Source organism: Myotis nattereri, assembly GCF_964212035.1.
Source record: "Myotis nattereri genome assembly, chromosome: 5".
Classification (NCBI taxonomy): domain Eukaryota; kingdom Metazoa; phylum Chordata; class Mammalia; order Chiroptera; family Vespertilionidae; genus Myotis; species Myotis nattereri.
The window spans coordinates 56,625,577-56,647,109 of NC_138080.1; the positions used below are offsets into that span (position 1 = coordinate 56,625,577).

The following is a 21,533-nucleotide window of genomic DNA, read 5'->3' on the forward strand; positions in this document are numbered from 1 at the left end:
TGGAGCAGGAGGTAGAGGGACAGAGATGAGAAAGAGGTAAAGGGAATGAGGAAGAGAAAGAGTATTCGGTAGATACTTCTTTTTCTTGATTTTTTTCTTAAAAGTAAGGTAGCATTCAAGATAATCTGACAAAGATGGTAACTAATGAAGTACATAAGGACTGCATTTTTATGTACCTTTGGACTGGCCACATGGAACAGCACTTTGTCAGTGGCCGTGTTTTAGCAAGTGTGTGTTTAATGTTTAATGTTTGATAGCCAAAGAACACCCTTTCTAAAACCTTAGGTTTCAAATATTTTTAGTGGGAGGAAATCAAAGAAACAGCCCCAGATCTCAAACCCCAAGAAAAATAAAGACCTCCAAGAAAGTACTCAGGATTCTCTCATTGTTCTGTTCACGCCAACTCAGAAAGTGAATATACAGTTTGGATTATTAAATCACTTTTTTTAATCTAACATTTTTACCTAAAAGTTTTTTGATCAGAAAAAAACAATGAGTACAGTATATGACAGCAACCACAGTTTTAGAAACAATAGCCACATCTGGTGGAGAATGTGGTGATGGAAGGAACTCAGCGGTCGGATAACAGCACCTCCGCCCTCTGAGTTGCATTGAAGGCCTGAGACCCCGTCCTTAGCATAGCGTGCTTCTGCCCACGGAATAGTCAGTGGTCATTTCATTGAGGTGAATTGGAAATGCTGTCCTATGGCAGACCCTGATTTTATCATTCAAGCCAGAGGCCAGGTTAAAAGGAACCTTAGAAAGTCCTGATTTTGCAGGTCAAAAGCAGATGGAAAACAGTAAGCAATTTCAAATGTGGCTTAATCCTCCAAACAGTGCTTTAGCAGGAGCATTTGAAAAGGGAGCTGTGTAGGGAACGTAATAGGTAAGCATAGGCAACTGTTGATGGAACATACAGCATTGCCTCATCAGTGCTGGAGGGGTGAGGTGGAAGAGGTGCCTCTGAATTTCACTAAGTCATCCAAAATCTACTGACTGCAGTGCCCTCTGGTTGCTCCTGCTAAAAGCCGCTGCCTTTTTCTTCTGAGGGAATTCTTGATGAAAAATACCTGAAGAGCAGCTCTTGACCCTGCAGATTTTTGCATGTGTGAGCATACGTGTTTCCTCTTCAGTGTGTGTGCAAGCAGACCTTATTTCCCAAGATTCCCAGTGAGGCTGGCCTTGCCCCTGAGCCGCCTTTGGCGGCTCTGACAAAGCCATTCTGTTCGGTGAGGCCTGCAGCCAGAGCCCAGTGCAAGTGAGGCTGCCTTTAAGCAGGATGAGATCCATTGCTGCTTTGTGTGCGCGGTTGTGCGGGAGGCTCCCATCGAGAAAACCCTGTGGATGACTTGAAAAATTCATTAATGTTTTGAAAAGGGCCATGATTTTTTACCTGTTGTAAGCTAATGTGTGAACAGGCAAGATATTTTTATACTTTCACTGAAAGATAATTTCAGAGTGTTAAGCTGACTGGAAAACTCTGATATTATTTCATAATTATGGAATTAACCCTAAGAAAATAAGTTTATAACTTGGGATTTTCCCTCCACAATTTTTCTCTCAAGTGGTAGCTCATTGATTATTCGGAAACTGAATATTAATGAACAGATTTACTTAACCCTTTTAATATAAGCATTCTGTAGGACTTTGTCATATTAAGATGCCGTGTTTAATATTTTGAAGGGTGGTAACTCTACTCAAAGTCAGAGTTGAGGTAAATCTGAAGTAAATGTGGTAGGTGTCATGTTGACAAAAGTACTGACATTGCTCTTGATGTCCTTATTTTGGAATAGGCTTCTCTAAACCTCTCACATGTAAATTCTTGAAATAACACTATCCCTTTATCCTATGGGAACAAACTTAGTATAAGGCAGGAAGAGAGGAGGGTACGAGTTGATACGAAAGCCCCTGTGACCTTATGTAGGAGTTAGCCAGCAGCAGTGAGAGTTGAGTTTGCGACTTAGAGGGCAGTACCAGAGGCAATGAAGGCATTATTTCTGGAATGCAGGAAAAACCATCAGGGAAAAAGCTGTTTGGAGCTTTGACTCATTAATTAAATTGATAGAGAGGAGCCATATTCTGTTGCTCAGAAAGGCCACAGTGCAGCATATTTTAGATCAACTTTTTGAAAATGTGGTAAATAAAAAGCATGCTGAAATCAGTAACGTCTAAATCACTCAGGTTCAAGGTCCGCAGCTAAAACTAGAACCCATCAGCACTCAGCATCTCATGCCATCTGCATTAGCATCTATGTCTGCATCTTAACATAAGGATAGTTACTGATCACCGGGAAAGTTAAATCATGCTTAGTATATATAGGACATTTCAAAAGCAAAGTCACTGTCATTAAAAACACTCAAGCAAGCATTTGGAGATAATCTCCTTAAAATATACTTTAAAAAGAACTAACCCACAGATGATATAGTAAGTTCATGATTCCTTCTCAGAGGATTCTAACCAACTAATGTACATAAATACACTCACACATGCTAATGACTGCACAGGCAAATTAGAACGTGGAGGCATTTTTTAAGCACACATATTTGGCCATTGTCTTAGCAACAACTGATTGGCATATCGAGCTCCATAAAGGTTTCTGGAGATGATTTGATGTTGGATTTTTTTGGAGACTCTGCATATGTTTAAATGGTAATACTAGATATAGTTTTATGATGACAACTTCCCAGAATATGGAAACTCCTTAATAAAAAAATGGCGAGTGCTTTCCATTTTAATATGGCTTACATATGAATCTTATATGCATAAAAATGACTGTAGCTAACGTCAGGGGTACCAATGACCTTAAGTCTTGTCCTCTTGGTGGCATTTGACACAGTTAATATCCCACCCACCCCTTTTATTCCAGGATTCTGCATTATCTTGCCTTCCTGCCTCTTTGGTTTTTCTTCCTTAGATTGACTAGTGAATTCATCCTCCCCCTACCCCCACCTCAGTAGAAATGCTAGTTTTCTGTATATTTCCATCTATTACTTTGTTTTCTCCTTATTTAAACTTTTCCCTGAGTGAGCTCATCCATTCATTTTTCCATGCATAAAATCTAGAATCCTTGTTCTCTAATAATAATCTATCATATACGGTAAGTCCCAACCTCTCTCTTATTGTACATGTTTTTTTCGCGCTTGCCCTATTCGGTCGTACATAGTTGTCTGGCAGTTAGTTCATCATACCTTTTAGCTTTCATTTGTCTGTGTTGTATGTATTTAAAATGTGATCAATAACTTTAATTATGTCCTTTAACATGCTAAATTTTGTACCTCTCTCTACATTTTCCTTGCCACATTTTTGGTTGCTCACCAGATTGTCCTAGAATTATCTCAAACTACTTCACCATGTGTTAGAGACCTTCTGTGTTTAATAAAAATAGATTAATTAAAACAATTCATTAGTAACAAAGTACCTAGTAGTTAAATTGTTTATTTCCCTTGTTTTGTTAGAAAATTCATTTAACCATGGCTCAGTGGTTGAGAGTCAACCCATGAATCAGGAGGTCACAGTTTGATTCCCAGTCAGGGCACATGCCCAGATTGCAGGCTCGATCCCCAATAGGAGGCTTTCAGGAGGCAGCCGATCATTGATTCTCTTATCATTGTTGTTTCTTTCTCTCTCTCTCTCTCTCTCTCTCTCTCTCTCTCTCTCTCTCTCTCTCCCCCTCCCTCTCTCTCCCTCCCTCCCTTCCTCCTTCTCCCCCTCTGAAATCAATAAAAATATTTTTAAAAAGACATTTACATTTAAATGTTTTTTCATATTTTTCCAAAAAAATAGATTTTACATATTTTGTCAAATGGTAATCCCTCTAGCCATAGCTTATGTTTATGGAGAAAAAGTTACTTGAATGACCTCCTAACATAGATCCTTATTTTTTAAATTCTACACATACTAGTGTGGGCTTCGTTTTCTTGTGATAGAAAATATTCTCCCCCGCCCCCCCCCTCCTTTATTTTTTCTTTTAGCTCTGTGTCAGGCTACTTTTCTGCTGGGCTGCAGCTATGCTTTCTTAATTATAACTTTGAGTCCTTGATGGTCAAATTGCACTCATTTAAATGAAATTTAGTGTAGAAAGTACATACCTCATTAAACAGAGCCACTTTAATAAATATTATTAATGGTATAAACTGTTGTGAAAACAAACAAAGAAAGTAAATTGGAAAAGACTAATCAACCATTGCTGTGCTTTAAATTACATTTTCCAAGCCAGTTATGTCCTTGAATTTTCTGTATCTGGTAACTTTAGTTATAACTTTACTCATACAGCTAAGATTGTGAAATAAATACCAGTTCTTTAATTCCACTCTGTGATGCATTATTGATTGGGTTTGAGATGGTGGTCCTTATTGAGTGAGGAATTATCCCCTAAAACATTAATGATTCACTTATCATCAAACGTAACACCAAAAAGGCTTTTGGGTTTTTTAATTTTATGTGTGGGTAAAAATAAGAATTTTTTTTATTAAACATTGATTTATATTTGTGAAATTTTTATTGAGTGTTCTCCAAATCCTGTTTCTTAGATTGAGTGTTCTTTATATAAAAGAGTATGTATTTGAATCTCAATAATTGTTTATCCTAGTGATTTAATGTGTCTGTTCCAAACCTACACACTGCAGACACCAGGGGAGCCAGAATTCTTACCAGAAATGCTCAAATCATATGCACAGAAAAGATTGCCTATACAGTAAGTGAACACTACGGCTGTTGAAGTACCACTATGTCATAGTATATTTTTAAAAACCTTTTCTTCTGGTGCTTTCCAATGTTATATATGCTTATATAAATTAAAAGCAATATATAAAATACAATATGGAAAGGTAGAATTATCTGTAGTTTCACTATTATGGCAGTCACTGTTAAGAATTACAGCTACAGCCCTAACTGGTTTGGCTCAGTGGATAGAGCATCGGCCTGCAGACTGAAGGGTCCCAGGTTCGATTCCAGTCAAGGGTATGTACCTTGGTTGCAGGCACATCCCCAGTAGTGGGTGTGCAGGAGGCAGCTGATCGATGTTTCTCTCTCATTGATGTTTCTAATTCTCTATCCCTCTCCCTTCCTCTCTGTAAAAAAATCAATAAAATATATTTTTAAAAGAATTACAGATACAACAGTAATACTAATAATTGCCATAGTGTAAAGAATATTTAATATGTTAGACACTGTTCTCAGTGCTCTTACATATAGTGAGTAATTTAATCTATAACAACCCTATATGGTAGGAACTTTGTTATCACTACTGATGAGGAAACTGGCCTAGAATGCTTACATAAACCTGATATATATTGCTCCAAGTGTTTCCTTTGGGTAGATTATAAGTTAATCTTGTGGTTATTATTTTACTTACAAAAATAGGAACATATTTTGCAATAGTGTTCTAACACTATCAAGTTCAAAACAAACTCCCCCTAACTCTCAACCTGCTCTTCCCCCATTTTACATGTTAATTAATAGCACTACCATGCAAATTTTCTGCAAGTCCTCTCAATGCTATCTACTTGGAAAAAATAGAAGAAGAAAAAAACCCTATTCCTAATGTAGCCACTTCTCACTGTTGTTACTACTTTATTTGTAATCCAAGCCATTATCATCTCCTGCCTGGATAACTGCAGGAACCTCTTGGATCATCTCTCCACTTCCAACACACCCACTCTTAGTCCATTCTCCACACAACAGCCAAAGTAAAAGTCTTAAAATGTCAATCAGTTTCAAAGATAACTACATGATAGGATGTCAGTAGAAACTGGAATTTTCCGGACCCACCCACAGTCTGTGGACTATATTGTGTGATAATAATGCGTATGTCCCTGAGACAGCTGGCTGAGCTTTTGAGAGTAGTCTGTGTCCCTGGATATTTTTTTTTTTCATTCCTCTGTTCAAAGTTAAATGAACCATATGGGAATTGAACCTGTAACCTTGGCCTAACTAACTGACCTTCTATAAAATCGCCTTTTAGAAATGTATGTTCTACTGTAATGAGATTAGGAGTGCAGTTTCATTCATTCAATAAATAGTGCCAGTGCTGCCCTAATGGCAGCAGAGAGCCCAGAGATGTGTAGGACATGGTTTCTGCCCTCAAGGGATTAGGATAAGTGCCCAGGTCACTAATGTAAAGGGAAAAAGTGATGACTGCTGGATGGGAGGCATTAGCCAGATGCCCAAATGAAGCAGGCGACAGGACAGTGATGCTCCCTGCTAGAGAACGTTACAGATCCATGAAGGATGGACGGGGTTTCCAGGAGGGAGTAGGAGAGAGGTAGTGCTGGGTTGAATGTGTATGGTGGCATCCACACCTTGACAGGGATGTTGGAGTGTGGCGAGCACAAGGTCAGGCAGTAGGAGAGGACCTGCAGGAGAAAGTTAATTTGGAGGAAGTACTTAAAGGTGCTACCAAGGCTATCCTACAATGGAATTTGGTAAGGACAATTGAAGATTTCTGAGCTGGGAAGCAATAGAGTCAGAACTCTCTAACAGGACATTCATTTGTCAGCCACTATAGAATGGAGTGAGGAGAGGCTGGGGTTAGGGAAGAGCCCTTTGGAAGTGATGAGCCTGAAGCAGTGGTACCACCTGTGTGGTGAAAGCGATGCAAGGGTGTGCAAGGCTGATGTGCTCAGGACTTGGTGACTGATTAGATGTGATAGTTAATGAGGGGTCTAAGGCTTGAACCTGGTGACTAGCAGATGGCAGGAACCTTCCAGAAGTTGATAACACGTAGATCAGAGAGGTAATGTAAAGGTAATGAAAATATGACATTGGAACATGGGGGAGAGGCCAGAGCTGGGTGTGAAGATTTGGAAAGTCAGTCACCAAGAGAGCTGTTTGAGCTGGGTGGTGAACGAGGTCATTAGAGAGAGAGTGTAGAAACAAGAAGAAAGACAGCCAAAGGTAGAACTTAGAAAATCCATATTGGTGATCAAGAAAATAAGAGACTATAAAGTAAAGGAGGCATTAGGAGAATGTTCCAGAAATTGAAGAAGGAGGCACTGCTGAAAGGCAGTTAGAAGCACATTTGCCCTTTTGTCATTGAAAGATGTTGGTGAACAAGAAGGAAAAATAATTCATGTTTTTTTAATTTTATAATTAAACAAATGTATTGCTTTCATTTGGATTTCTCACCCTTTTTATACTTAAACTTTCTCTTAAATTGCTCTTAATTTGTTTCTGCTACATACTTTTCATACTCCAGACAGTTAAAAACAAGTCACATTTCTTTATGAAAGGAATGCAGTGCGCCTTCAGAATTGACCACGTGGTGGGTTTTACGGTGATTGCTGTGAAAATGCCACGTAGTGGAGATCACCCATTTAGCCAAGTGTCGATGAGGTGCCTGTTGGGTACCAGGTACAGTTCCATGCACAGTGGTGAGTAACACCAAAGAAAACCCTGGCTCCTGTTGAGTTTCCTTTCTTGTGTGATGACGTTAACAATAAAAAACCCGAAGAAGTAAAATATGCCACATGTGAGATGGAGATATGCACCAGGAAGGAAGCTAAAGCACAAAGTGGGAGAGGGAGAGCTGAGGAAGGGGTCTGTGAGTAGAGGGGTCAGTGAAGAAGGCCTGATGGAGAAAGTGGTGTTTGATGAAGCCCAGAAGGAGATGATAGAGAGGGTTGTGTGGATATCTGGGGGATGGCGGGGCTGCAAGTGCAAAGGCACTGAGGTGTTGTGCTTTGAAGGCTAGCGAGGAGGCTACTGTGCAATATGCAAGCAAAAGATCAGAGACATCTCAGGGGCCAGATTGTGGCCCTGTGGTCATAGAGACTTTGACTTCTGCTTTGAGTGTGAGGGAATCCCTTGGGTGGTTTTGAGCAAATGAGTGAATAAGGTTCATTCTATCACAGGGGAAGAAAAGGGACAGTGAAAAACAAAATCTGCTAGGAGGTGTTGATGGTTTGGACTAGAGTAGTACCAGGAGAAATTGTGGGAAGGGATCCGAATCTGAATGTATTCTGAGAGTAAAGTGAATTAAATGTAACCGATTAATGTGTAGTGTGAGAGAAAGGAGAGTCAGGGATGAGTCCAAGTTGCTGTTAGTTTTCTAGGGCTACATAACAAAATACCACCATCTGAACTGGATGCCTTAAGCAAGGGAGATTCATTATTCTGTAGTTCTGGAGGCTAGAAGTCCAAGGTTAATGTGTCAGCTGAGTTGGTTCCTTCTGAAAGGCTGTGATGGAAAATCTGTTCTGTGCCTCTCTCCTAGCTTCTGGTGTTTTCTGGCATTCCTTGCCTTGTGAAAGCACCCCTGGCTTCATCTCTGCCTTCATATCTTCACATAGCATTCTCCCCGCGTGTGTGTCTGTGTCCCAATTGCCCCTTTTTAATAAGGACACTGGTCACATTGAATTAGGGGCCCACCCTACTACAGAATGACCTCATTAATTAATTAACTAATTGTATCTGCCATGACCCTATTCCCAAATAAGATCACCTTCTGAGTTCCTAGGATCTAGGATTTCAAGATAGGAATTTGAGAGAGGACATCATTTACCCCATAACAATTGTCATTAGCTGAGTTGAGCAAGTCTGTGGGAAGATGAGGTTTGGAGGCAGGGAGAGGTCAGCAAAGTGGTGCACATACTAAGTTTGAGGTGCATATCGGAAATGTTGAACAGGCAGTTGCATGAATGAGTCTGAAATTCCAGGGAGGAGTCTGGGCTGGTGATAAACATTTGGAAGTCCAAGGTGTATTGATGATATTTAGAGCTGAGACAAATGAGATCACCAAGTAAGTGAGTTTGAATAGAAGAGGGAGTGCCAAAGACTAAAGGGAAGACTTAAGTATCGGACCAAAACCAAGGCTCACAAGAATGTTAAATACAAATCCCATGTATGCTTGTAGTTGTGGGGGGAAAAATTACACTTTAATGATGATTTTAACTTATATTTTGAATGTTTACAAAGTCGTATTTTCCTGTGAAATGTAAGAGAGTCAGTCAGAGTATGGGTTGAGTTTCACTGGCTGACATGCTAAAGAAGTCACTGGTGCTGAAATGGAATGTTTTGAATGCCATAAAGAAGTCAAAGGACAGTAATAAAAATAATAAAGAGCTCTTTTCTCAGAAGGAGAAACAACTTTGGAGAACATTGTTTCAGCCCTTGATTTAAGAAGTCATTTTCTAGAAAGCCGGTCATGCCACAGTGCTCTGAGCAGCTGAGGAGTTTGTTCCTTCATCTATTTCTAGTGAGATTGGAGTTTAAACATTAAAATTGTGTGTGTTTTTTTTAATTATCATGGCACTATTATCACATTTTCCACTAATTTGAAAAACAGAAATAACTGTATCACAACTGTTCAGTCCTTTTGGTATATTTTCTTTGTTTTTTGTTTCTTTTTTGTTTTAACCGCATGCCTGCTGGTTCACAGGGACACAGATGCCCTACAGGAAGGTGGAGGCGGTGACATAACAATCCACCCAAAGTTCTCTGGGCGTGTCCAGCTAGAATTTCTCTGCGCCATCGCACTTCCTGCTTCCTCTGCCCTCTTTCCTGGCCTGGCTGTCATCTGGTGCTGCTTTGAGACTCAGGGCTGCTGTCACCTTTCCGGAAATGCTCTCTAACTAGTCTGTCCCCACCCTTTCCGGCGTGAAGGCTGAGCCCACACGTGCCACCATACTTCCCCACACCATGGTACTGACTCTGCTGGTCCACAACCCCACTATCTTGGAGGACAGCCTGGTTTTTAAAAATATACTGATTTTTTCAGTACTTTGCAAAGCACCTATGGGTAGCTAGATTTTCAAAAACAAATGTTTGCAGCCCTAACCGGTTTGGCTCAGTGGATAGAGTGTCGGCCTGCAGACTGAAGGGTCCCAGGTTCGATTCCGGTCAAGGGCATGTACCTGGGTTGCGGGCACATCCCCAGTAGGGGGTGTGCAGGAGGCAGCTGATCGATGTTTCTCTCTCATTGATGGTTCTAACTCTCAATCCCTCTCCCTTCCTCTCTGTAAAAAATCAATAAAATATATTTTAAAAAATGTTTGCAGACTGTGCGTGAAAAAAAAATTCGCTTCTCTGCCTACTCAGTACACATCTAAACAGTCACAGAACTGATTCCTTATTAGAATTGAAAATGTTTTGTTCAGACTGTGCTATTAACTAACACAATAATATATTATATATATTGAAAAGATTTCTTTTTAAAATATATTGATACAGATTGCTGCTTAAAGGGTTAAATTTGCCCCTAAAAATTATTGCCCAGAACCTGTCAGTTTCTTACTTGAATGATACCTGAGATATTTACCATGTATGGCTTTAAAAATATATTGACTGTGCCCCTTTGAACTAGCAAGCAAAATGAGGTAATATACCTAAATAAGGTAATATGGAAAAAATGCAGAAGCTTCAAGGGATTGGGGTCAAGTTGCTGGCGGTAGAAGCAAGATTATTTTTTTAATTTTAATTAGCGGATTGTTTTGGAAAGAGGAGTTGGTTTTTTTGTGTGTGTTTATTTTTTTTTAACCTGGCTTAATTGAGGTATATAATGTGAGTCTGGGTGAAGAGAGTTGAGAAGTATTATAATTGTTCTTTGATGCCAAAAAATACTTTCATGATGACTCAGCTCAAGAGTCTTCTTCTCCCTGCCCACCTTGAATACAAATTTTTGGTAAACTTTCTCGAAAACAGGGGAAGGAAGAAAGCAAATGGTGGTTACTTATTATTTTTCTATACTGAGAAGAGGCTTTGCTCTACAGAATGGTTGATAGCATGACTCCACTGATAGAGTTTACCTTCATTATATAAGTCCTCGTATGTGACCATTACATACTGAATTCATTTATGGAACCATGATTTATGATAACGTTTGAGCTAAGCTGTACAGCATATCAAATGTGCCATTACAGTGTAGTTACTTAAATCTTTCTTTCTTTCCCCAGCTCTACGTTACGAAGTGTTTCTACTGGATCCTCAAGACCTTCCAAGATATGTTTGGTGTGTGGAGATGAGGCTTCAGGCTGCCACTATGGGGTAGTAACCTGTGGCAGCTGCAAAGTGTTCTTCAAAAGAGCAGTGGAAGGTAAATGTTCATGTGGGTGTTCCTTTCACACATTTTTCTCCAGTGTGTAGACTTGCACAGTTAACTCTATAGCATTATTGGGAAATAATGCAAAAAGTATTTTGATGTGATCTGTCAGTAATATACCGTATAGTAATAATGCCTTCTCTAAAATCCACCTGAAGATTTTCCACCAAGCAACATTTAATGGGAATGATTTGAAATTGTGAATTTTTTGTGGTTGGTTGGTTGTCTCAGTCTGTTTTTCAGTGAGACATAGAAAAATAATTCTGTCATAAATTTCATTTGTATAATCTGAAAGAGCATTTGTAGTAAGAACACACAAAACACATCATTTCTGCCTTTTCCGCATTTCTGTACAGTTGACTCTTGAACAATGTGGGGGTTAAGGCACCTGTGTAGTTGAAAATCAGTGTAACTTTTGACTCCCCAAAACTTTACTAATAACCTACTGTTGACCTTACTAATAACATAAAAATGTGTCAATTAACACATCTTTTTATGTTATATACTGCATTTTACAGTGTAGTAAGCTAGACAAAAGAAAATGTTAAGGTTCATAAGGAAAATACATTTATAATATTTATTGGGGAAAAAAGTCCACAAATAAGTGGACCGCTGCAGTTCAAACCATGTTGTTCAAGGGTCAACTGTATGTATGTGTGTGTGTGTGTGTGTGTGTGTGTGTGTGTGTTTATAGCATATTAAAACATGAATATGAGGATCACTTCTGTAATTTAGGTTGTGTTCAATGCAGAATGATTTCATTTCACAGCTACTTCAGATGCCAGGACCCTGTTTCAGTCCTACCTTTATTCCTACTGAAGGTTTCCAAATGGCTAATTAAATTAAAAATTTGAGATCCTCTTTTAAAATGAGTTTTTCTTCTGTCCAAGTAATTATACTTCCTAAGGAGAAACAGTCTTTTAGTTTATTTTTGCCTTCATCACCCTCCCTTATAAGCAATTAATTAACATCAGACTTAGGCCAGATGCTTTTATTAATGTTGACTGCTATGGCTAGTCAAAGTGTAGAATTTTTGTTATTAGTAAAAGTAATATTGTATAATTGACACTTATTTTCACTAACGAGTTCAACATGAAGATTCCCGCAGGTTTGTTTCTCAGGGCAGTTTTCTGAGAGATAAATGGGTGCTTTGGAGATGTAAGCATACATGACTCAAATGTTTCACCTTTGTTTTGCTGGAGACCACAAGGTAATATCCTTAATTCTGAGATGAAAAAGCTGACTGATTAATTATTTCTTTGCTTCTTGAGTTTCTTTTGCATTATTGAATTGATATTACATGATTTTACATTATTTACATTATTAAGTATTTAATAGTCCCTAAAACCAGCACTGAATCGGTAATATGAGTTCCATATTTCTTTCTCCATATATGATCTCTGGGTAACAAGTGACAGAAAATTCAACACAAACTGGCTTGAGCATCAGTGTAAATTCATTGTCTCATACAACTTTTCCTAGTATAGGCGTGGCTTCAGGCAAGCCATGGTCTTAAGCCAAGTCATTAAACTCAATCCCATTCTCTCTGTTGCTGGACTTTGCTCTTGCTGTGTTCTCATGCAAGTTCTGTCATTGTGATGAGACTGCCAGATCACCATCAAAAAGAGGTTTTCTGTTCCCAGCAGTTCTTATAAAACCCCACTATTGAATTTAACTTGACTCACATGCTCCACTCCAAAGCAGTCACTGTGGCTGGGGAATGCAGTGATCCAATAAGCTAGTTCTGGCTGGAGTCAGCCAACTTGAACTTCCTAGACTGAGTGTGGGAAGGGAAAAGGTGGGTGCTGTTACCAGAGGCTGATTTCAAGAAAATAGGAAAAGTTAATTTGTACAATATTGAAATCAGTTTATTTTTGAAGCCCCCCCCCCCCCCCCCCGCCTCTCTCTCTTTTCTTAACTATATGATTAGCTCAGTAGAAGATCAATAGGTGAAATTTACTTCTGGTACCTTTCTAATTCCTCCCACACCTTCCAGTTCAAGAACCCCCCTCCTAGGCTCACTAGTTAGAATAATGTGATATATAAAAATAAAGTGACATAAAAAGGGCATTTGGAGATATTCAGTGGGAAGCTCGGTGTTGTACTACCTACAGGTTGGCCTTCATATCAGAACCCACTTTCCATTATTTATAGAATCTGCCCTTGTCTGCTTCTGAAGCAGAAGGTTTTCTAGAAGTTTTTGTCTTAGTTTTTGTGTTTTGTGTAGTTTGTATGGAAGTAGCTAAGGAAAGAGGTTTTTTTTTTTTGTAACTGAGGTATACATGAATATAGAAAAACCTAATTGTCCATCATTTTCCTGCATTGGAAAGCTGATTAGTAATGGATAATGAAATTTGATGAGTGCCTCTTAAGACTTTTACTAATATAGCTTATTTACTATTTATTTGGCAATTAGCATTTTAAGGCTTACATGCATGAAACAAGGCTGTATATTTTAAATATAAACTTTCTGTTTTACTTTGTGTGTCTCTGTGTTTGTGAGAGACAGAGAGAATAAATATGTGAAAAATATGACTACCTTTGTGATTTAATAACAAATCATTTATTAATACTTTATACAGTTTGAGGCACTAATTTCACAGAAGTATGGTCTATGAATATGTTTATTCCCCTTTTACATATGAACACATTTGGGATAAGAAGCAATCAACTAATCTATTCAGAATCATAAGGCCAAACCTAAAGCCATGTTAGTCTTATGACTCCTAACCTAGACTCAACCTAAAGTTTCACAACTCCAAATCTCATAATTTGTTATTTCTATTTTCCATAATTCTCAAGTTCATGAAAATTCTACCTATGTATCATTTGTTCATGCCTACGTAATGGTAATGAAGGAAGTGATATAAGCATTGTGAAAACACAATTTGGTACACTTACTGTGCACACATGGGTTAAGTGTGTGCCTGTGTGTACATAACATATACAAATGTGTATATGTTTTGAATATTTATTAAGTTTGTTTTCTGGTTTCCCTTGATAACCTGAAGCTCCTCTGATTACAAAAGCAGAGAATTCTAAGGAGCAGCAGGTACAGGGAGCTGAGATGAGAGGAGCCCAATGAAGCTGAAAGGAGCTAATACCACCATGGGCAGAACCAGAAATGACCACGGGAGAGGAGACAGGAGGGAGCACATCACAGTCGGAGCTCTGAGTTTATTGGCTTTAGGCCTTATGCCCAAGCACAGCACTGTAAAGCTTGGTAATAGCATAGTGGTGACTGTGTAAGGAGACTACAGATCATTTTTTTAAGTGTAAATCATGTTATTTGTTCTGTTTAATGGGATATATATGTGTACTTAGTTTTTTCTTCTTAAGCATCTATACTAATAATAGCCTAGGTGGTCATCATGCCTTTACACCAAGATGCCCTCACGCCATTACAATCCCACAGTCCATCACCAGGAGGCTGCATGCACAGCGGGCGCACAAGAGTGGGCGGGGACTTGATGCTGCATGTGTGGCACAGAGGCGGGACCCCCGGTTCCAGCCTACCTCTTTGGGGCAATCCATTGAGGAGCCCCAGATGGGTGGGCGGAGCCTACTGCTTTGGGGCGATCGATCACGGGGCTCCCACACTGTGAGAGGACACAAGCCAGGCTGCCCTCCCCTCAAGTGCACGAATTTCATGCACCGGGCCTCTAGTTTAATATAAAAACACTCAGAAGTCTCATCAGAATACATTTGCCAATAGTGTCAGTTAAAAGCCATGTTATTTTACCTTACATATGGAAGTTTGTAATTTCTTTTTAAAATTTTACCTGCTCATTTGCCTTGAAGTTTTTCAGGACCTTTTTTTTTATTTGCAAAAAAGTGTGTGTGTGTATTATTATTAAATTGGGTTCTCCTTTGTGGTGGAAACTGAACTGGCTTTAGGGTCAGAAGACTTAGTTTTAATTTCCGGTTCTGCCACTCACTAGGTGTGAGATTAAGGCAAGTTATTTAATTTATCTGGGTCTCTGTTTCTTTGTATATAAATGGGAAAAGTAGTATTTCCCTATCTTAATATTGCTATGGAAAATTACATGAAAAAAATGGGCAGATTTTATGGTTGTAAAAAGAATTTGAAGTATTAGATCTTTATTATTTTCTAAGAACAAAATGCTAAAGTTTTTTGGTCATGTCTGTGCAGAGAGATCCTGTTAATGACACAGTAATTTTGCACTGTTGGGTCTTCACTTGTAAACCCTTCATTTTTTCTTCATTAGATTTTCATTTTTCCTGTAATATGTTATTTTGTCCATAAAGCCGCCCTTTGAGGTTGTGACATAAAACAGTCAAAACTAAATGACCTCCCCCCGAAAAAAAAAATCAGTAAATGAGCAATGAAGCTGCCTCTAGAATTTATGCAAGCCCTTTGACTTCTAATCTGTAATGTGTAATTCTAGTCTTGATTTTTTACTGTCTCAGTCTTTCTCCAACTGTAAATTGCCATGTGTTTCATCTCATGTGTATTTTACTTTGTGATCCCTCAATGAACAGAGCTGACGACATTCAGCACACTATTTTATAACCTGATTTCCTTTTGGGATAGTCAGTATATAAGCTGTATCTGGAAGACACAGCCACCACAAATCATTGAAGAGTTATAAGGCTATAAAAGAAGAGAGTTCATTATTATGTAAAGTCAGCTGTATGTATATGTTTGTAAGCAGACCTGTTACACTAAAGAGGCCAGAGCTTGCTAAGGTCAGCCAAATTGTAGCATGTAAGTTTCCAACTCTGACATTTCCCTTTAAGTAAGAGACTTATAAATCTATTTCCTGAAATGAAATTGCTTTAAAACATATAATTGTAGATTAATCTCAGGGTTCCTCGCATAGAGGTGGTATTTTAAGACAACCAGTCTGTGATCCTATACCTCATTCCTTTTGCATGCAGTTCATAGGCTTAAAAAATCTTTACATTATAGATTATTCCATGGGGAAAATGTTTTTAAGAAAATGTAATGGGAAAGTCATAGTTTTCTTTGCTTTTCTAAAGTTAATGAGTCAACTGAAGAAGCCCAGAGAAAAGCGTCTCACCATGTCATACACCCCAGTTATCCTATCAGTGCTGTGTGTGCCCGTGATAAAAGGAGTGTGAGCACGTTGGAGGTGTGGGGGACTGACAAAACAATTGTGCTGCAATAGGAGAACTTAAATTCAGGGGACACAGGCTAAGTCAGATGGGGTTGTATAATAATTGAAATGTAGCCATCCCTTTATAATTGGCAATGTAAAATTCAGGAAATGATAAAGCAAGGAAATACCTTAATGTATATTAATGGATGTCTTTGCTTTATGATATGATCCGCCCTCAGTGCTCCCATGCACCATGTATCAGAAGCTAATGGACATCAAAGTCCATTGTCACTGCTGCAGAGCTGCTGAGTCAGAGATGGAAACCAAAGGCTGTTCCCGGTTACATTTCTCTCACGAAATACTTTAAAGATTAAGTATTTTTTCCTTTACCAGAATGTAGGAACCAGGTAACCTGATTCTTTCTAATTACTTACCATCAGAGCCTAAACAAATACCTACCCAGTAGATTAAAACTATCATTTTTACAAGAACTCATTTCCTCCCTACATAGGCATAAAGCTATAGTGTTCATTTCAAATTATTGCCCAGAATTTTTATATCCCTTCAGTTGGTTACTATGGGAACATGCAGAGCCCTGACATTTAGGCCAACCTGTAAGGTCAAGGAAGGCTTCTTAAAGAATTGACCCCCAAACTGAATCTTGAGAGTTTAGAATTGGCAGTGCTGAGAGGAATAGGACAGGCTGTCTGCACAGGGAGCAACTTCATGTTTCCACTGTGAAAATTTGCAGTGTGAGGTGACAGAAGATAAGGCCAAAGGTACAGATGGGGTCCAGGTCCTGTTGACAAAACATAACCTCTGAATGTTTTCATGCAGCAGAGTGGTAAACTCCACTTTGCAATTAATATTTGACTGCATGGAGGTATGCTCATTTATAGGGGCTGTTTTAAATCATTTGGGGAAGAGATGACCAGGCATAGAAAAGAGGAGGGACAGTGAACAAGGCTATCTGGGAAGTATCATTGGCAGTTCTGGACTGAAAGTGAAGAAGCAAAAAATCTAGGAAGATTCCCCAGGCTCGGCTGCTGAGGTCTTTGCTAAGATTAGGAAGACTGGAATGGGAGCAACTCTGGGAGCATGGGAGCAAAGGTTCCTTTACTCAGCAAACATTTATTCATTGTCTCCTGAATAAATGCCAGACACCATTCTAGGCAGACTTAGGGACATTTTGGGTGAAGATCAAGGGAAAAAACAGACCAGGATTTCTGCTCTGGTGGAGCCTTACATTCTAGTGAGGGGTAGTGGAAATATTAAGCATAAGACATGAGTTACTCATGTTGCCTATGAAAAGTTGATAAGATCTATAGGAGGAAAAAGCATTGCCAAGATCAAGGAGATTCAAATGAGATTTGGTTTAAGACAGTGCATTTGAAATGTCTACTAGTATAGGACAGTCAAGCGTGTCTAACAGGAAGTTGGATGTGCGATTCTGAAGCAGGGGGAGCAAGGCAAGATTGAAAAGGAAGATTTTGGAATCATCATCCATGAGAGTAGATGTGTTTTCCCAAGAAATGGGTATTTTTAAGAGACAAGGTTAGAAGCTTAGAGGACATATATCTAGAACACTGGGTGTGTGTGCGCGCGCGCGTTACCTGTGTGAATAATCTTTCTTTCCTTCTCCAAGTTGCACACAGAAAAGTCTTAGTTAGTTTGTCTGGTTATTCCTAGTTTAGCTGAAGTTCAGACAGTATTGCATCTGTGGAATTTTCAATCCCAGCTTTTGGTCTTTGTCCTTCATTAAGTATTGATTGTTATTGAATCTTAGCCCGTCCAGTGCCCACAACCAAACTGATGGAAGCATGTAACAGGTGCTCATACAACATTGGTTGAGTGTTTGATAACTATTTACATGTATGGATGGGATTCACCCTCATTTCTGTCACTGTTTCTCTGAAGTAGAAATTGTTGACATAATTTATTAGAAAATGATTTGAAGTAGGGACATTTGGGCCAAAAATAAGTAGACATTACCCAAAGAGAGCTTCTTGTAGCTTAAATTTTTGACTTAAGGTACACTTCACATAGCAAACTTGAAAAAAAATATAAATTAGAAGCACGGTACATACTTTTCAGAGTTACTCCCCATGTATATGTGTTTATTTACAACCCATAAAAAAATCCAAAAGCAGTCAACAGCTTTACATGAGTCAAAATGAAATTTAAAATAAGTGAGATGAAAAACAAGCAAAGAGACGATGAGAGCAAGAAAGAAATAGAGAGCCAGGAGCAGGGATGACAGAGAATAAATGCTCCGAGACCTTTATAGAGACCAGCCACTGACTTGGCTGTTAGCTTTCTAGCAGCCAAACCCAAGACAAGTCACCTGACCTATTGTGTTCTTACAAACTAGTTTAGGGATTTGTCTGTTGATAAGAAAATGTTCATGAGCTACTGTATTTTTAATGTGCCTGTTCTTTCCATGGGAATTATAACCTGGAATTTAAAAAGTCTCTTTGGTACTAATGGAATAGTTTGTTTATCTTAAGGAGCAGAGCTGAAAAAAATGTTTTATTCTGTGACTCACCTGCTCCTCTACTAATAGCTGCTGTTTATTGAGCAGTTACTAGATGCCAAACACTGTGCCAAGTACTCCATGCTTTATCTCATTTATTCCTCATAACAGGCTTCTTAAAACTGAACGTTTTGTGAATTTTAGATGGTAATATCTTTCAATCTGCACTCTCTAATTAATAGCAATATTTGTAAATATCTGAATACTTACTTTTGAGCTCATTATGCTAAGAACTTTGTATATTCTCATTCTTCATAATAACTCTGTGGAATAGCTAGGATTATTATCTATCCTCATGTTAGAGATCAGTCATCTAAGACGTGTAAAACTAGCCCAAGGTCACCTGGGTCGAAGGAAGTGGCAGAGCTGGGATTTGAACACAGGAAGCCCAGGAATTCTGACTCTGTGTACTTAACACATAAGCCACACTGCCTCTCACAGAGTCATATCAAATCCTAACTATTTTTACCCATCAAAAAGTAGGGCAACATCTCTGCCTTTTTAACACTTATGAAGAGCACATTATAATTTAACAGTTATCCCGCTATACTCTAAATAATTAACTTCTAGCCATTCCAACTTAAAACTCTAATTCAAATTTCTGTGGCCCTAATGGGAAAGAAATTGGGTAGTCTCTATTTTTTCTTAATGGGTGAACTCCATATTTTTTTAAATATTACCATTACCATCTTTAACATCTTGATATTAATTTAAGCTTTATTTAAAACTTTTATCTTCCCGTGTCTCATTTCCTGTGTGTGATAAAAATTAGATGTAGCCTATCAGGCTCAGAGGACCATTGCAAGAATGGCCTTCCTCAAACAAAGTTGAAAGCTGCTAACTCTTCAGCTTTTGCTGTCTGCCTCGTGCCAAATGTTGCTCTCGTGCCATTTGTACTTCTAGTGTAATTAGGATCAGATCATGCAATTTATAGGATTTGATCCTCTTGAGAGTGATTTCACACCACAAATGAAAATCACTAAACTGACTGAAATCAAATGCCAAGATAGCGCCCTGGAAGGTTGAGGAGGAGGAGGCACTTCGGAGGAAAGGGAATGGGAGGCTTAAACCGGAGTCCACAAGCTAAAGCAGGCCCAGTTCAGTGAAAGCCTGGCCTGGCTAGAGCTGGCCTGTGCCCAGAGGCGGAGGAGGTGTCTGAACAAAGACACTGGGGGCAGAGTGTGTAAGGTCTTCATATTGGAATGAGTAATCTCAGCCCTTCTCTTAAACATAGCATATCTTTTTATAAGGTTCTTTACAGTGGAAAGATTGGACACAGTGGCTCAGGTGGTATTTCTATCCCGTGGTGTTGTACAGGGGCTCACGGCAGGGGCCCCCTAGAGGAGAAGGAGACAGTTGGGGTTGGATGCTGAATGACAGACTGGAGAAAGGGCCGGCCTGGTTACAACTGAGTGGGAGTCCTGCTTGAGGAAGAATTGGCAGGCCTGGAGGTGGGTTAGTTCTGGAGAATGAGGGTGCTCTGACAGAGAACTTTCAGGATGCAGATGAGGAACAGAGATCAGGACTGTCAAGACTGTGGAGATAGGTTCTCAAAAAGGGATAATGTTGCATTTACAAAAGCATCCCCTTCCTGTGTGAGCTGTGCTGCTAATTAATAGTGAGCTCTTATACCCCACAGAGCAAGGAGCCATCCCCAAGGAAGGGTGAGAAATGTGTTTTCTCCAAACAGGTAGAAGGCTAAGGCTCCATTAAATCACTGGCATTTGACAACCCAGTGCCTCTTTGCAGAAATATTTTGTTTATTTTTCTAATGGTAAAAACATGAAGTAAAGCAAATGAAATAAAACAAAAGATTAAATAATATAAATCTGGAAGGATAGCACAACTGTCAATAAGAATTGAAGTCACTTATAGAAAATAAGCTGAGGAGTCAATGGGGTGAGATTTTTCTTATGAAGTTTAATATAAATTCATACTTACATATAGCACCACAAATAAAGTACAGGCCCATTAAATTGTGTTCGTTTTAGTAGAATTAAAACTATATAGTTTGGTGAAAAATAAGTAAATACTTCTTCCTCCATCCTAATCTCTTCTTATATTTTCATTTTCTTCTCCAATTTGGAAGGAAGAACCAGGACTTGAGTTGGGAGAGTTGCTCCACCATCTAGAAGCCATACTGACTACCTGCTAACATTTTAGTGAAAGGCTTGATGGATATTTCCCAACAATTTAACACTCTAAGAATTTTCCAGTAAGAAACCGTATAAAAAGCATCACCAACATAGGTTCCAAAGTCATTTTATGTAGAGTATAGTGTGAGTAGAGAGAGAATTGGCCTTGGGGTCAGACAGGCTGGACTTCAGTCCAGAATGACTCTGCCCACTCTGAGACTTCAAGCAAATAATTGAATGTCTGTTCCCCCTTCGAGACACAAAGAGCAATCTTAAAAGTATCAGTTCAATCCCTCTCTCAGAGTTGAGGCCAAAAAGCTGTACACATACGTTTGAACTGCTTTATAAACGATAAGGGATTGCTTTACAGACATATTTTTAAAAGAATTGTCCCTTTTTTGTAGGAACTAATGTGATCAATATGCCTTTATTCTCAAGAAAATGTGGAAAATTTAAACTGTAGCTACCTTATGTACATGTTAAATATTTGATTTGAAAAAAAAAATCAGTAAATATTAAAGGAAAGCTTATATTATTTTAGGCCAGGCTTGGAATTTTGAGCTCCTCCTCCCTGGTTTAGGCAGGTCTATATCGTGCCTGAGTACTGTATCAAAGGGCTGCGGTGGGGAAATCTTTAAGTTTAATCTGCCTGAAAACATAACCGGACAAAGAACAAAGACAGTTTGCACACTCTTTCTGCATCTTAAACAATTTGGAAGGTCACAACTACTTTTTACTTTCTTCTT

At 38.9% G+C, this 21,533-nt stretch overlaps 1 protein-coding gene across 1 annotated transcript in view; it reads left to right on the plus strand.

The window, feature by feature from the left end:
• NR3C2 (nuclear receptor subfamily 3 group C member 2) overlaps nt 1-21,533 on the plus strand; it is a 284,982-nt gene that overhangs the window by 139,578 nt on the left and 123,871 nt on the right. Inside the window, exon 3 of the mRNA XM_081090950.1 lies at nt 10,890-11,029. Coding sequence (XP_080947076.1) covers nt 10,890-11,029 — 140 coding nt within the window. The remainder of the gene's footprint in view (nt 1-10,889; nt 11,030-21,533) is intronic.